Source organism: Camelus bactrianus, chromosome 10, assembly GCF_048773025.1.
Source record: "Camelus bactrianus isolate YW-2024 breed Bactrian camel chromosome 10, ASM4877302v1, whole genome shotgun sequence".
Classification (NCBI taxonomy): Eukaryota; Metazoa; Chordata; class Mammalia; order Artiodactyla; family Camelidae; genus Camelus; species Camelus bactrianus.
The window spans coordinates 38,649,367-38,665,416 of record NC_133548.1 but is presented as its reverse complement, the minus strand read 5'-3'; the positions used below and the strand labels follow the sequence as shown (position 1 = coordinate 38,665,416).

Below are 16,050 nucleotides of genomic sequence, written 5' to 3'. Positions count from 1 at the left end.
AAAAAATCTTCAGGAGTTACTCATTTATGTATGTTACCTTTCCCAAAATACATTTAATAGTGCTTGTCTCTTAACTATCAAAGTGGCTCACACAGGAGTCAGATCTGGGCTCCTGTATGAAAGGCAGTGGGAAGCTTGCTTCTAACACAGACAATGCCCTCACCTCTTCCTAGTTACAAAAAGTAGCCAATGATTTCTATTTTGGGTGGTTTCAGATCGCTTCTTTAGCCTGTTAAGAAATCCTGGAGCTATGTAAGAAGGTAAATTTTTTCAGTGCACCATTCTTTGTCTGAAAAAGCAAAAAGAGAAACATACACAAAAATTTCTCATTGGTGTTTATGCAGACCTATCCATAAGGTCTTTCCAACAGTGATCTAGTGTAGAGATTCAAGCATGGGCTGTGAACTTGATAAAACCCGAGCTCCAGTTCTGCCTGTACCACTCACTAACCTTGTGACCTTAGGCTGGTTACCTAATCTGCCTCAGTTTTATTATCCATAAAATGGGGTTAACCAAAGTACTGACCTAGGATTAAAGGAGAAAATAGGTGGAAAGAGATCAGCGCATACGAGGACTCTGTACAATGCAGTTATTACCGCAATGTCTCATGCTTGTGTCTCCATCCTAGAACCCAGAATTTACTTCTCCCGCCTATCCCTGATTTTGTATATTCAAACCAAATGCACCCAGTGAATTCCATAAGATTTGTAAAATGCTCTTCCTGACACTCAAAAAGATTTTTATACTCTTTTGTTGCTGCTTTTAACGTAATAGTTAAGAATAAATGTCCAACTTGCAAAAAAAAAAAAAAAAAAAGAGAGAGAGAGAGAGAATATTTGTGTTAATACCTCCAGAAGAACCAAAGAAAAAGCAGTTGAAGGAAGTTGCATCTGGAGACATTGTTTTCGTCTTGCAAGAAGCAGAACCGACTAAAAGCAACAGTGCACAGTTAGGGACGTGGGCTTGACAATTGGAAATACTGAATTTATTCATGTAATCTCTCTCTCCACTTATCAGCTATTCCCAGCTAAATGTGGGGGTGGAGAGGGAATCTTGAGTTTTCCCTGGCTGTTTCTATGCTCAGAAGTAAATCTGAACTTATGAACATATTCCCAAACCCCCAACCATCCTAGTAAAGTCTCTGAAAGCTTGATAAGAAGTAATGTGACTATATATGCATATCTTTTTAAAAATAATTTTCAACAGTTCTTTGTCTCTCTGCTTGGTCTCATTGCTCTCCTTCAAAGCTTTTTCTTCTGGTCCTAGCAGTTTGACTCCAGAGAATATTCCTTAGAGAAGACATGCACATGAATATTCCTCTGAAAATTTGTTGGAGAAATCCTATTGTGGGAGGGGTGGGGAAGGAGATTCAGGTCCAGAAAGGGTGACTGAGTAAATGAGTAAATTTTACCTAGATAGCCCCCATCCCAAATATTCTGTCTCATTGGTCCTGTAGGTCTCTTCACATAATTAGAGCAAAAGTTCTGATTTTGTTCTCATTTGCAAAATATAGTTACCATCCTTCGAGGTATATACCATCCTTTGTAGGTGGAACTGGACCTGCATGTTATTAATCAGCATTTTTCCCCCCAAGCATTAAAGACAGGATGAGACCAAGACGGCCCTGCTTTACAAATGACTTACAGTTGCTTCCTAACTTGGTGACTTTCTTGATTCTTTCAGATTCCACATTTGATGGGGTGACTGACAAACCAATCTTAGACTGCTGTGCCTGTGGAACTGCCAAGTACAGACTCACATTTTATGGGAATTGGTCTGAGAAGACACACCCAAAGGACTACCCTCGTGAGTAGAATGGCTACTTTATGGGTTGAGGGAAAGCATGTTACAAAGTTCTGTTTGATTGAGAGATACACTTGCTGCTAGCTCGTCCCAATGAATTCATGAGACATACGTTCCAAGAAAGTGAAGTCATCGAGACAGGCAGATGCAATGGTGGTATGCTTTCAGCTTCTTTGCATAGCATTGTTCTGAGTGTTTTCTTGTCTGTGGTTTAAAACAAAATATTCGTGAGGTCAAACTGCTTATCTCCAGGTCACATATTTGGTAACCTCAGTCCTACTGATGTGGCTCTATCCATGAGTTATACAACAGGCCTATTTGTGCTGAAAAAACTGGCAAAAGGGACCTGCTCTTGACTCCACAGACCAAGGTCAACAAATACTCAATATCCTCAACCAGTATCCTAGCAGGCATTGATAACATATCAGCACTCCCTTTCCCTGCTGGTTCCAGATACCACCTTAGAATCCTCATGACACCATGCTCCAGACAGCCAGTATCAACCCATGACAGTTGTCAGGTGACCCCAAACTTGCTGTTTTACAGTAGATCCCCAATCAGGACCCATCAACTCTCTTTTATCAAACAATTGTCTCAACAAATGCCTAATATGTGTCAGATACTGTGCTAAACTCTAGAGATATAATAATAATAAATCAAAAAAGACACAACCCATGTTCTCTTGCAACTCCAATTAATGGGGAGACACACTAATTAAATAATCACATGAATGATATGCAAATTATAACTGTGAATAGTGAACTTACTATGTGGCAAGCAATTTTACGTATGTGACATTGACTCCTCAAAACAACCTACTTTTGTGGATGAGCTCACTGAAAATCACAGAGACGTCATGGTTTGCCCCAGTCCAACATAAGTACAGTTACTCCTCAGTATTCGAGGGGGGTTGATTCCAGGACTCCTGGGAATACCATATCCATGGATGCTCAATCCCTTATATAACATGGCATAGTACTTGCATAAAACACACCCATATCCTTATGTATACTTTAAATAATCTCTAGGTTACTTATAGTACCTAATACAATGTCAATAGTTGTAAACACAATGTAAATGCTAGGTCAGTAGTTATTAGGAGCGTGGCAAATTCAAGTTTTGCGTTTTGGAACTTTCTGGGATTTTTTTTCCCAAATATTTGTGATCTGTGGTTGGTTGAATCTGTAGGTGCTGAGTGCTCAGAAGCAGAGTGCCAATGGTAGTGAGTCCAAGATGCAGGAGGGGTTTGTCAGGCTCCTTGTCCTGCCTTTCCTTTGGATTGCCTTTGAGACCCAGTGTCACCCACTCTCTCTAACTGTGGGTGGTGGGATGTCTGTGTGTGGCACTGAGCATGCTTTCTTTCTGTTCATTGTGTGTTTTGCTCTTGTTCAGTTCACTATGGAGTTCCACAGCTGAGAAAGAACAGGGAGGCCGGGAGAAAGAGATTAAAAAGGGGGATTTGGGTCAGCCCCAAAGGAAGGGGGGCCACAAAGGGCACATAGTTGGGGACTTAAGAAGACCTAGTCCAGACCAGAACCTCTGTGGTCCACAAACAGCCCACCCAGAGGGGGCTCCCAACATTTCTTGGCAGATCAAGAGCCCTATTGTTTAATTTTACCCACATGTAATCAAGGCTTGACATCTTAGAAGCCTCTTACTAGTTCATTCTTCTGACTCTGGGATTCAGCTTGATCCGCTTCAGCTGGTGTGGGAGACCTGTGTGAACGAACTTGGACTCCTCGCCTTGGGGGAAAAGAAAACCACTTGGAACAAGTATGACGGAAAAAATTTCCTCCAGTGCCTCCCATCCACTAACTCAGAGGAAATAAAACGTTAGGGGCTCATTACTCATCTTTTGTAATCCTAAGACACTTCTTGCCTTTTCTATTCTGACACTATTATTTCCCAGAATTTAAGGGGGAAAAAAAGGTACAGACCATTGTTTCTGGGTCTTTGGGCCAAATCAAGTACAAATCTACACAGAATTTCTGTAGAGTTGTTGGAAGTTTCTTCGTACATACAGCAGACATGTGTTCCAGATCCCCCAGGATTGTTTCATTGTTGGATGTCAGAGTGTGTCCTAATTTTGGGTTGGAAAAAACTTGGTCCCTATGTACAGAAGAGCATTCATCACATTGTACTGTAATTATTTCTTCAAGAGCCTTTATTCTCCCCCAGACTGAGAATTCCTCCAGGACAAAAGCCACAATCTGCTCATCTTTCATTCTTAGTTCCTGCAAGTGCCCAGGGCCTTCCCAAGTACTGGGTACTGACTGTCAGACTCAGAGTGGCACTTGCCATGATCTGAGAGGCACCATATTAGTCATGGTGGCCAGTCCTGAGCAGGGAGTGGACCAGACCTTCCCTGGAGGGAACAGGATTGACTTGGACACCAGGGGCAGTGGAGCCAATTGGAAGGGCACAGAGAGGTGCCCTGCAAGATCTAATCAGAACCTTGAGACTTCTGTGTTCACAAATGTGGTTTCTGCCAATCTTACGTAATAGAGGACTTTCATTTTGCCACTCCAGGGATGATTCTATCTTAATAAACAACCCTGGCCGCTAAGCCCAATTAAGTCATGACGCTTCCCAACAATAGTGCAAACTGATAAATGCCGAGTCCTCCTCTTATTATCCACTTTCTCCACAAGGATCTCAGACCAGCCATTCTCAGGCTTTTTCATTTCAGGACCCCTTTTTCAAACCATTGAGAACTCCAACATACTATTGTTTATGTGGGTTGTGTCGCTAAATTAACAGATACACATGACTATAAACAAAACAGACAAACAACAAAGACCTACTATACAGCACAGGGAACTATATTCAGTTTCTTGTAATGAGCTGTAATGGAAAAGAATCTGAAAAAATTCGTGTATGTGTATGTGAATGTATAAACTGAATCGCTTTGCTTTACACCTGAAACTAACATTGTAAATCAACTAAACTTCAATTAAAAATAAGGATTAAAATTAAAAAAACAAAATATAACTGTTAACTCCAGATAAGTAAGTCAAAAAAATTAAAACAAATTTTAAAATATTACATATTAATTAATTTTAAAAAGTAATGCATAGTGAATTAGCAATAATTAACTCATTATAAGTTAACATATTTTATGGAAACAACTATACTATCCAAAACAAAAGAAATTTAGTGAAAAGGGCATCACTGGTTTACATTTTTGCAAATCTCTTTTTTTTATTGAAGTATAGTTGGTTACAATGTGTTGATTTCTGGTGTACAGCACAATGTCCCAGTCATGCATATACATACATATATTTATTTTCATATTCTTTTTCATTGAAAGTTATTACAAGATACTGAATATAGTTCCCTGTGCTATACAGAAGAAATTTTTTTTAATCTATTTTTATATTTAGTGGCTAACAAACTCCCAGATTTATCCCTTCCCACCCTCTTTCCCCTGGTAGCCATAAGATTGTTTACTATGTCTGAGTCTGTTTCTGTTTTGTAGATGAGTTCATTAGTATCCTCCTTTTCTTTTTAGATTCCACATATGAGTGATCTCATATGGTATTTTTCTTTCTCTTTCTGGCTTACTTCACTTAGAATGATGATCTCCAGGTCCATCCATGTTGCTGCAAATGGCATTTTATGCTTGTTTATGGCTGAGTAGTATTCTGTTGTATAAATATACCACAACTTCTTTATCCAGTCATCTGTCGATGGACATTTAGGTTGCTACCATGTCTTGGCTATTGTATATATAGTTTAGCTGCTGTAAACATTGGGGTGTATATATCTTTTTGAATTAGAGTTCCCTCTGGATATAGCCCCAGGAGTGGATCATACGGTAAATCTATTTTTAGTTTTTTGAGGAATATCCATACTATTTTCTATAATGGCTGCACCAAACTACATTCCCACTAGCAGTATAGGAGGGTTCCCTTTTCTCCACACTCTCTCCAGCATTTATCGTTCGTGGTCTTTTAATGATGACCATTCTGACTGGTATGAGGTGATAACCTCATTGTAGTTTTGATTTGCATTTCTCTGATAATTAGAGATACTGCATTTTTTCTTGTGCCTACTGGCCATTGGTATGTCTTCACTGGAGACGTGCTTGTTTAGGTCTTCTGCCCATTTTTAGATTGGGTTGTTTGTTTTTTTGTTACTAAATTGTATGAGCTGTTTATATATTCTGGAAATTAAACCTTTGTTACATCATTTGCACATTTTTGAAAATCTCTTTAAATTCCTGGTTTAATTGAAGACACTTGGATCCTCATGTTTTCCTCTGCATTTAACCTGTTGTGGTTTTGTTTTTTTTTTTTTTTTTTTTTTGAGTAAAGGTAGATTTATTTGGAGAGATACATTGAAACGCAAGAGAAAGGCCACAAGGTGTGGGTTTTGGGTGCTCAGAGTAAAAGTAGGTACACACTCCATAGACAGAATGTGGGCTGTCTCTGAACAGAAAGAAAGGGAGAGGTGGCTGTATTTTTTCTTTTTTTGGTTTAAGTATATGAAGAAATGTATTTTTATGTATGTATTTTTTTTCATTAAGCTCTCAGCTTTATTACCAACCACACACCCTGAGACACTTCATTCAGTCCTCATCTTAAGAAATTTGACCCATATGTATTTTTGATTGATTAAAGAGCAACTTAAGGTCCTGCTTCATATTGAAAAAGGGAAGAATGTTGAAATAATCTTTTGCAATAATTACAGATAATCTTCTTTGATGCCACACAAAACTCTACAAATGGTAGTTTCTTAAAGGGTAATTACGATGTAGAATGTGAAACCATATCACTGAACTTGTACTCTATTACCTGAAAATGCATTGCTTTCCCTTGCACTTTGAATGCATCTTTCACAAATGAATGATTTTATAACATCATATATTGGTCATTTGGAAAATATTGGCTTGTGGAGTTATGCAGATGAGTCATTTCATTATGCAATATCAAAAATCACATTCGTTAAGATCACTTCCAATCTCACCAGAAGAGCATTTAAGTATTGAAAAGCTGTCAAATTCATAGCAGCGGATACAAGTTTCCCAAGATCCCAAGTTTTGCTTGAAAGCTCAGATTTTATCACTGGCAACAAGTCTTGTCAGTTGTTTTTCCTGAAGTGACAGGCTCACTTCATTTTTTAGAAAATATATACCAAATTCTTGAGTCTGAATAACCATAATTTGTCTTTTGTTCTTTAAAGTAAAAATGATGTTTTTTGAAAATGAAAGCATCCGGCTTGCACCTCAAGCAATTATACAAGTGCTTTTATTCAAGGCAGTCACAGTACTCAGTATACAGCAGAAGGGCTTTATGTGCATTTCCCAATTAGTCACGTAGAATAATAAAAAGATGTGTACTCAAAGGTAGAGCATTAATAAAAATAATGTTTATTGTTTCATCAAGGACGTTCTTAAGTGAAACCGACTTTTGGGGTTGTTTGCAGCGAGTCCCTGGCAGTGAGGAATATGTTACTAATACAGTCCAAGGCCACTGCCTTGTCCTGCACCAGGTGCCAGCAGTTTTACTCATGATTGCTTTTGCCCCATTAGTGTTCATGTCAACACATTGTAAGAGGCAAATTTTGTCTTAATGGTATTGTTAAAATAGTTTTTGCCTCACAGATCCCCCCAGAAAGGGCCAAGGGGTCCCAGGGGTCTGTAACCACACTGGAGAACCTCTGTGATAGGACCATAAGGGGGCTGTCCTTCAGCTGTCTGTGGGTAACGTGCCCTAGAGAATTCACCCTGTACTCTACATGGAGAACTGGACAACACCTTGTGCTTTCAGCCATCCCTTATGGCTGGCTGCATCTGCAGGTGGCTCTTCTCCATCATTGTACAAAATGGTTTGTTCCAAATGCTGTTTCTGGGTTCCCTTTCTTGGAGAACAGAGTACTCCTTGTATCCATGACACCCCTCTCTCCAGGAGGCACTTGGCATCAGATAAGGAAGGCAGGAGGATGGTATAAATGACCTCTAGCATCCCCTCCAATTGCAGTTCCGTAAATCCCTGCTAGCCACCTGGAAATAGTGAAATTTTTTAAAAACACTCTTAATTGAGTAGTTTCTAGAAATCTATTTGAAGGCTGGATCATGCAAGTTCTACCTCCTAATTTTATAAGTGGAAAAAATAAAAACCACTGAAGCACAAAGAAGTTAAGTTCTCGGATCACATAGCCAGAGAATGTTCAGAACCAAAATCAAAGCTCAGATCTTCTGACTCCCTTTTGCTTTCCTCTGGGGACTGTCACACGACAGTCTTCTCTCCTCTGCAATAAAATTAAATATCCCATTCACAAAGCATCTTTTAATAAGGCCCTGCTATACCACCGTGGTCTCAACTGATACCAAATTCTGAACACCTACAGAGTAACTTAGAAGTCAAACAGAGGAGGTCTGGATTCGCTGAGACTGAGCCAGACTCCAGAACCCTGCAGTATTAGGAGAAGGGCAGGCCCCCCAGTGTCTGTCCTCGGTACTGCATGTCTATAGTGCTCAGCAACAGTCCAGGAGCACCAGCTCTTTACAGGAATGTGGTGATCAGGCAATGCTAACCACCCAGGTATGTCCCTGGGGATGGAGATGTGCCCAGTCTTGGCCAGGCGATTGGGAGTTGCCCAACAGAGGCTGAGTCCCTTTGCTCTCTTGCCCTGAACACAGCTTCTGGGTTTCTGGCAAGTGCTTCCACCCTACAGAGGCTCTGTAACCTCCCTTGACAGTGTAAACTGCTTAACTCCCCCCATTTTTTTTGATACAACATCGGTTTTAACACCACGTAACAAATACATGTTGACAAAAAGAACATTTTTTTCCAGGAGCCAATTTTTTTTTTCTTCATTTGACAACACATTGCCTAGAATATAAAAATGGCCACTGGGAAATACACTCTACAGAATCAAAATTAGTTTTACCAAGAAATTCAGCCATCTTTTCCACTGGGTCACTTAATTTTTAAAAATTATTCATTCTTAAGTCTAATCACATGAGATACCACCACTTTGCTTTCATTTCTTCAGATATTCAACCGTGTACAGAATTTCTATATCACATTTGAACATGTTATGTCCTACTATTTTGCATTTGATTTTGTTTCTGTATTCATAATTTATTACATCAGCTTGCTCTAAACCACTTATCTAACTGTTCTTTTATTGAATGTTTAGGTGATGTCAGGTCTTTTGCTAATATAGAAAGCATTGCAATAAAAAAAAAAACCTTTGGTCTTAAAAGTCTTCCTTCATTTTTCCTTTTTCTTTTGAATTATTTCCTTGAAATAAATTCCCAAGAGTAAGACTGCTGGATCAAAGGATATGGACTTTTTTTTTTTTTTTATTCTTGAGACTTTTTTGCCAGACGTGTCTCCAAAACATTTGTATTCACCACATTAACAATAATGAATAAATACCTCTGTTTTTCCCAGCCTCTTCAGCATCCATCGTAACTTTTTTCCATTTGGATTTGGACAATTAATGGTTATAAAAAATGAATCTTATTATTTTAAATTGGCATTGGTTTAATTACTAACACACTTGAATCTTTTTTCACGTTTGTTGTCCTTTGTCTTTAAAGCCACTAGGGTATTGGCAGGAATCAAGCCTGACTTTGTTCATTACCTCCCGAGGGTGCCTGACTCATTGTCTGGCATATTGAAAGCCTCTCAATAAACAGTGTTGATTGAATGAATAAATGATAAGTAGTTACAAAATGAGCAAGGAAGAGAGTGGAGGGAGAGGAACAATGAAAAGCTACTGAAGAGGTAGGCTGCTGAGTGGGGAGCACATTGGATGGGGCAGGTGGTGTAAGGAAGATGGGTTGGAGGATATTGCAATGACCGTATCTTGGACTCAGGCAGCGGATGTAGTGAGGGAGAGAATGGATAGTTTTGAGATACCTTTTAGCACTATTCTGACATGGATTAGATGTGGAGGAATGAGAGAGAAAAGCATAAAGCTGACAAGCCAGGTTTATGGCTTGGAGATGGAGGTACTCTTTCTTCTTAAGATATTCCTTAATATTGTCTTTCTATTTTTATACATGATTGTGAAATCATTTTTTCAAGTTCTGTAAAGGATCCTGTCAGAATTTTAAGTGGGATTGCATTAAATCCTCAGACTAATTTGGGAAGAATTGTTAGTGGTATAATATTTAGCTTGCTAAGTTTCTTCCCATTTATGAATAAGACCATGTGTGGGTTTCCTTAGCCCCCTGCCTAGAACAGTGATGAGCCACATGTGGACCAAAGGCCCGTTCTCTTGACCTAGCTTCAGAAATAAAATTAAACATTCAGCAATCAGTAATCCCATTTCTTCTCCCCATCACTGAGAAGTCTCTTTCCAAGCTGAGTAATGGTGCTCATTAGAGCTTCCCAGCTGAGTCACGAACAGAATCTGTTGCCAGCAAATGGAATTTGGTGCGAAGCACATGTGCCATGATACACCATTTCAGTGAAAGGAAGGGCAAAAGAAAATGGATTAAAAAGCTTTTTTTCCCTTTACCTCCTCCCTTCCCTCTTTCTTTGGGAAGTCTGATGGCAACAACTCACAGATTGGGAGTGGAGAAGGAAAAATCAATAGTACGGTCTTCCAGTTATACACACAGGTTGAATGTACACATCAATCTCTGATCTTTCTTCAAACCCCATAAAAAAATACTAGATACATATATGTATCCACAAAGACAAGAACAGAAGGAGGAAGTCCACACCATCCAAGAGATAGTACCAGAATCTGGGGAGATGAAAGACAGATGGATAAGTGGCAACTGTCTTATCAGAGCAAGGAAAGATGAACCCTAAGTCCCTGCATAGAGGATATTGTGGAAGAACTGAGCCAACTCATTGTACGAAGACCAGACTAGAACCATGTGCTCAGCACAATGAATGAAGAAGTGCTCAACACCAAATGAAATTTTTAGTAATGGGGATGGGGCAACCCTAAAAGCATTCAGAAAGACAGGTAACAAAGGATCAGACCTCTTTAGAGCAACACAAAAGCTACACAACAATGGAGCAATGCTGAACTCCAAACCTGTGGTTATAAATTCTCAGGGGACACTATTTGTTCAGCCCAGAGTCCAGGTGGAGACAGAGAAGCTCTCTGGTTGTCTCCATGTGCTGATTTAGTTTCTTGCTGAATCACTTTTTCATTGAAAGTTTATTTTGCTTTGATAAGAGTATGTAAAGATTATTTCTGCTTTTTTGCAATTTACAGTTTCTTTTCTTTTCTTTTTTTTAATAATCTCATACATGTTTACTTTAGAAAGTCTTTATTTTATTCCACCCCAGGTCCAAGGGAAATGTTACGTCATGGCACGCGAGCATCATTGGTCCATGCAAGGCCCCTCTGGCTTTATTTGTTTTGTTTCATTCCATTTATCCCACATTTATTGTGATTACAATCATATTACAATTTTTTCTGCCATCTTATTTTATATTTTCTGAAACTATTTTTTTTTTCTTTCCATTGCCTGAGTTAAGTCTTCAGCTGCTGGCTTAAAAGTTATTTGATTCATTTTTTTTTTCTTCTTACAGTGGTTGCCTTTAATTTAAGACACATGCCTATGTTTATTTATCTCTATTGATTTCATAAACATTTTAGTATTTATATCTTCCCTGAACGAAGCAAGAGCACTAGCCTGCTCTCATTCCTTTGGTCTCTGTGATCTTTCTACCCAAATATAGACTTCATATTGATTGTTTTCCAAAACTTTATTTCTGAATTGTTAGGGGTATTTTTCTTTTCTTTAGTCGTGGCTTTTTAACACAACCATAAACTTCACTAAAATTTTGATCACCCACGGCTTTTTAGTATTTTTCATTTTGAGTATTTCCTACAAGAGTATTTCCATAGCAGGTCTTTACAAGGCAAATCCCCGAAAGTCTGAGACGCCTGAGAATATTTGTATCATTCTCTCACATTTAAATAGCATGTGGCTAAATAGAAGGTCTAGATTCAAAAACCTGTTCTTTCATACTGTGAAACACTGGATTCTTATATCCAGTGGGTAAGTCCGATGCCAGTCAGATTTTGGGGATTTGCCTAGGTGACCTACTCTTGCTGCATTTCATATTTTTATGTTTTTAACAAATTCTTCATTTCTTAATTTTCCCTGTTAACGTGACCAAGTGTGGACTTTTTTCTTTTTGAAAAATACTTTTCTGTTCTATGAGTCCTTTAAATATGAGGTCTTTTCCTCTTCCCGTAATTCAGAGAGATTTCTTTTTCTCCAAGTATTTCCTCTCTTTTTCTCTTTCAGAGCCTTCATTGACTCAGCTGTTGTCACTTCCACTCACATCTCCATATCTGGGTTTTACTTTTTGTGTTCTCTTCATACTTTCTGCCACCTCCTGGGAGAGCAAGTTCCTCATTTTTCTTCCCTACATCACTCCTTTCTTCACTGCTAAGCAGCCTGCTTTGTATCCCAACTACTGTGTTGCTTGTTTTAACCACTGTGTGGGAGTGGTTTTTGTAACCTTTATTTTGAAATAATTTCAAATGGAAAAAAAAAAAATTGAGAGAATGGTACACAGAACTCCATACTTTCACCTGGATCCTGTAATTGCTTTATCATTCCCTCTTCATAGATTTATATACACTTTATGTTTTTCTATACTTTTGCAAATGAACAGCAGGCATCATGCCTGCTCCTTTACCTCTGAGGACTTCAGTATATATTTCCTAAAAATAAGGACATTCTCTTGCAGAATTACAGTCCATTTATCATTAACACTGATAAAATACTATTATTTTAATAATATATATATATTATTAAATCTATATACCTTGTTCAAAGTACACTAATTGTACTTCTAATGTTCTTTATAGCAGTACCATACAATATCAATATAATGTAAGCCACAAAAATAAGCCAGAAATGTAATTTAAACGTTCTAGTACCTACTTTAAAAAGGCAAAAAGAAGCGAGTGAAATTAGTCTTAATAATGAATGTTATTAAGCCAATATAGCCAAGTAGCATCATTTCAACATCTAGTTAATATAAAAATGTACAATTGATATATTTTACATTCTTCTTTCCATCCTAAAACCCAGTGTGTGTTTTACAGTCATAACACATCTCAGTCTGGACTAGCTGGATTTCAATTATCCAGCAGCTGCCTGTGGCTGGTGGCCACCATAGTGGACAGCACTTCTCTGTAGCAAATGAAAAATAAAAAGTCTGGATTGCATCCAGGGTCCACATTGCATTTACCTGTCATGTCTCTTTAGCCTCCTTCATTTGTAACCTTAGTCCTTCTTGACTTTGGTGACAGTGACGTTTTTTAAGAGTACCAGGCAGTTATTTTGTAGAGTCTCTCACTTTGGGGTCGTCTGATATTTCCTCATGATTAGATTCAAGTTGTGCATCTTTGCCAAGGTTGCTACAGCTGCTGTACGTATTTGCTTATCACCCAATTTACATTTGGTTCTTTTTCTTGACTTCTTGTTCTTGCTTCATATTACTAGTACCCTCGCCATGTCTTTGAGGGTAAGTATTGTGCTTATGCTAAATGCTTTGGTCCCTCTGTTGCAGTTAAGCTGCTTCATGCTTAGTTTACTTTCACTCTTACTAGTTGTACCCTTTGGTGTCTAGTTACTGTAGCAGACGGTCTTAAGTTTCTCTAGGGCCTTAACCATTAGGCCGGGTAGTATGTGATGGGAAAGGGCCAAATCCTAGGTGATATCTCTGCAGATGTGTTTAAGGGAAGGAAAGGGGATGAGACCAGGGAAGAAAGCCCCAAGCATCACATCACTGCTATCAACTCGTCCATTTGCTTTCATTTCACTGGGCGTCTTCTCCAGGCAGTGATTCATCTCAATACTCAACACAAAGCAGGAACAGGAAGAAAAGACCTCCCTAGTCAGAAGCTTAGGACTTCCGTCATTACATAACTAATGTAATTAGCTTCCTTTAATAATGTTTGCCTTAAATTAAACTGTATTGGATAGCCTACCTTCTTTTCCTTCACTTTAATTAATTTATCTTTTTAGTATTTTTTAAATTTATTTTTTCTTATTTGTAGACTTTGTAAGCCTTTTCAAATGTTCCCCAGTAAATTATTGCATTAATCCTAGTGGAAGTGTTTTGTGGTGGTGATGGTGATTGTGGTGGGGGCTTTTCTTCTTTTTTTGGAGGGGGTTGTTTGTTTCTTTGTTTTGTTTTGTTTCACTTTCCACAGGATTGTTTAAACTTACATTTATTTCAGTCCTATTCAGTTTATGTTCTGCCATTCTACTTTTTACCTCTCGATTTCTATAATTAATTTTTTTCTAGATTTTCTTCATGCTATATAGACAATGCATTTGCTTGGTTTTGTTTTTGTTTATTTTCATTCCCTTTGGCAACAATCTTCTTTTTAATTCAAGTAGCTATCAACATAAAATAAGCATCAAGGATATTCTACTTTATCAATGCATCTATATCTTATTAGAATATTATCTTTTGATTAACTTTTATGGGAAACCTTTTCTGTTTTTTATTTTTCTCAGCTCTTCTCACATTCATTCTCCATTGATTTGAATTACTACTCAATTTATTTTAATTTGCTTTTTATTGTAACCGTTCTCCTAATCCCCAACTCATATCACAAATAATTCTTCCCAATTATTGTTCTTCTGTACTTATCTCTTCAATAGATACTCACTGATTTAGGATTTCTTACTATTTTAACAGCGTCATTTTTTTCAGGTCTATCTTAAGAGATCAGGTTTCTTTTTGAAGTAACCTTTGATGCCAAAAGTTGCTCATTAGTGGATGATTAAATTTATTTTCTGGGATTAAGTTACTTAAAACGAAAAAATTTGTGAAAGTTTTTGTATTTGGATAACAGCTTGCTCGAATTAAAACCTAAATTATACACCTTGTAACTCTGCTTTTGGTTTGTACATGATTTTCCATTACAGTGACAGAAAACGTAGTCCTTATTTGCTTAGGAGTTCTATACCTTTACATGAAATCTTCTCTTTTTCTCTTGTAGATAAAATAAAATAAGATATTTGATTATGCATGATGATCTCATTTTTTAGATGTAGATGGTATCTTAAATAGGGCTTATTTATACCTTCAACTATTTTATTTGTGGTGACATTTTTCTTCTAATGGATCTTTTTTTTTAATCTTTGATTTTTTGGTTCATTGTTGTTTGCTTATTCATCCCACAAATCTATTCAGAGCATCCACTGTGTATAGGCATGTGCTCAGTTTATTTCTCTTTATTCCTTCTCTTTCTTTGGCAAGTCCTGTCTCTCCCAGAGTGCTCCATTCTCTAGGTTCATCTTCATCTTTTCATATTTCTTTCTTGCTTTACGTATTTCCCCCTAGTTCACTGTCTCTGTTTAGTTTCCAATAGCATCCAATTCCACATTTTATCTATATTATCATTGTTGACTTCTTCTCACCCCTCCCCTAATAATGAACGCTTCTGAAATAGGTATAATGTCTTTCTTCCACATTTCAAAAATAGATTGCAACTATTCTCTAAATCCTGTTTTGTTTATCTTTCATTTCATGGTTTACTGATTCCATAGCCCCTAACCCCACCTCACCCGCACCCAGGTTCTTAATTCATATGTCTTCTTTCATATTGCCAGACATTCTTAGTAGTTCAAAATCACTCTTCTTTTTTTAATCATTCTTCCTTGAGTTTCTTATGATGATTATGAATGCTATTCCTGAAACCTTTGCTTCAGACTATTTTATTGGCATTTAAATGGACTTGAAACTGAAAGGGTCATAGCCTCTGGTTCTGCCTACCTCCTGGAAATCAACAAACTGTATTTCTTGAGCCTATCCACTCTTAAATAAGGCATGCCAATACTGGATTGACCATTCAAAATGATATATTATAAAATTGGTAAAAGTTTTGTACTGGTATAAGAATAATTTGCAGATGTCTATAAAATATAAAAATGCAAATGCCCTTGTACCAGCAATTCCACTTCCAATAAGTTTATCTTACAGATTAAAATATATACATTATATAAAGTATTACTTTCCTTTTATCTATCAAGGTAAAGTCCCATTACCACTGAAAGAGTAAGTTAATTTATTGATAACTTGCTTGCCATTTACTCCTGCTGGCTGGCAGTTTAAAGAGCCCATGGTTCCTGTATCTCATTCATGTAGCTTCAGTAGTCACCTGTTTTGAACTGATTTGAGGAGGAAGAAAGATTGGATTCATTGGCAAGTCATGGATCAGTTATTATGTAAGCTCTAATGCTACCAGTTTCCTTGGCAGAATGGATGTGATTAACATTTAAGCATCGAC

The 16,050-nt window shown here is 37.6% G+C and overlaps 1 protein-coding gene across 2 annotated transcripts in view; it reads left to right on the top strand.

Moving 5' to 3' along the window:
* The window catches only part of SPON1 (spondin 1), a 243,212-nt gene that overhangs the window by 108,800 nt on the left and 118,362 nt on the right, over window positions 1-16,050 (top strand). For both annotated transcript variants that reach the window (XM_045524132.2, XM_010964837.3), the window contains exon 5: window positions 1,684-1,806. In XM_045524132.2, the coding sequence (XP_045380088.1) occupies window positions 1,684-1,806 (123 nt within the window). The remainder of the gene's footprint in view (window positions 1-1,683; window positions 1,807-16,050) is intronic.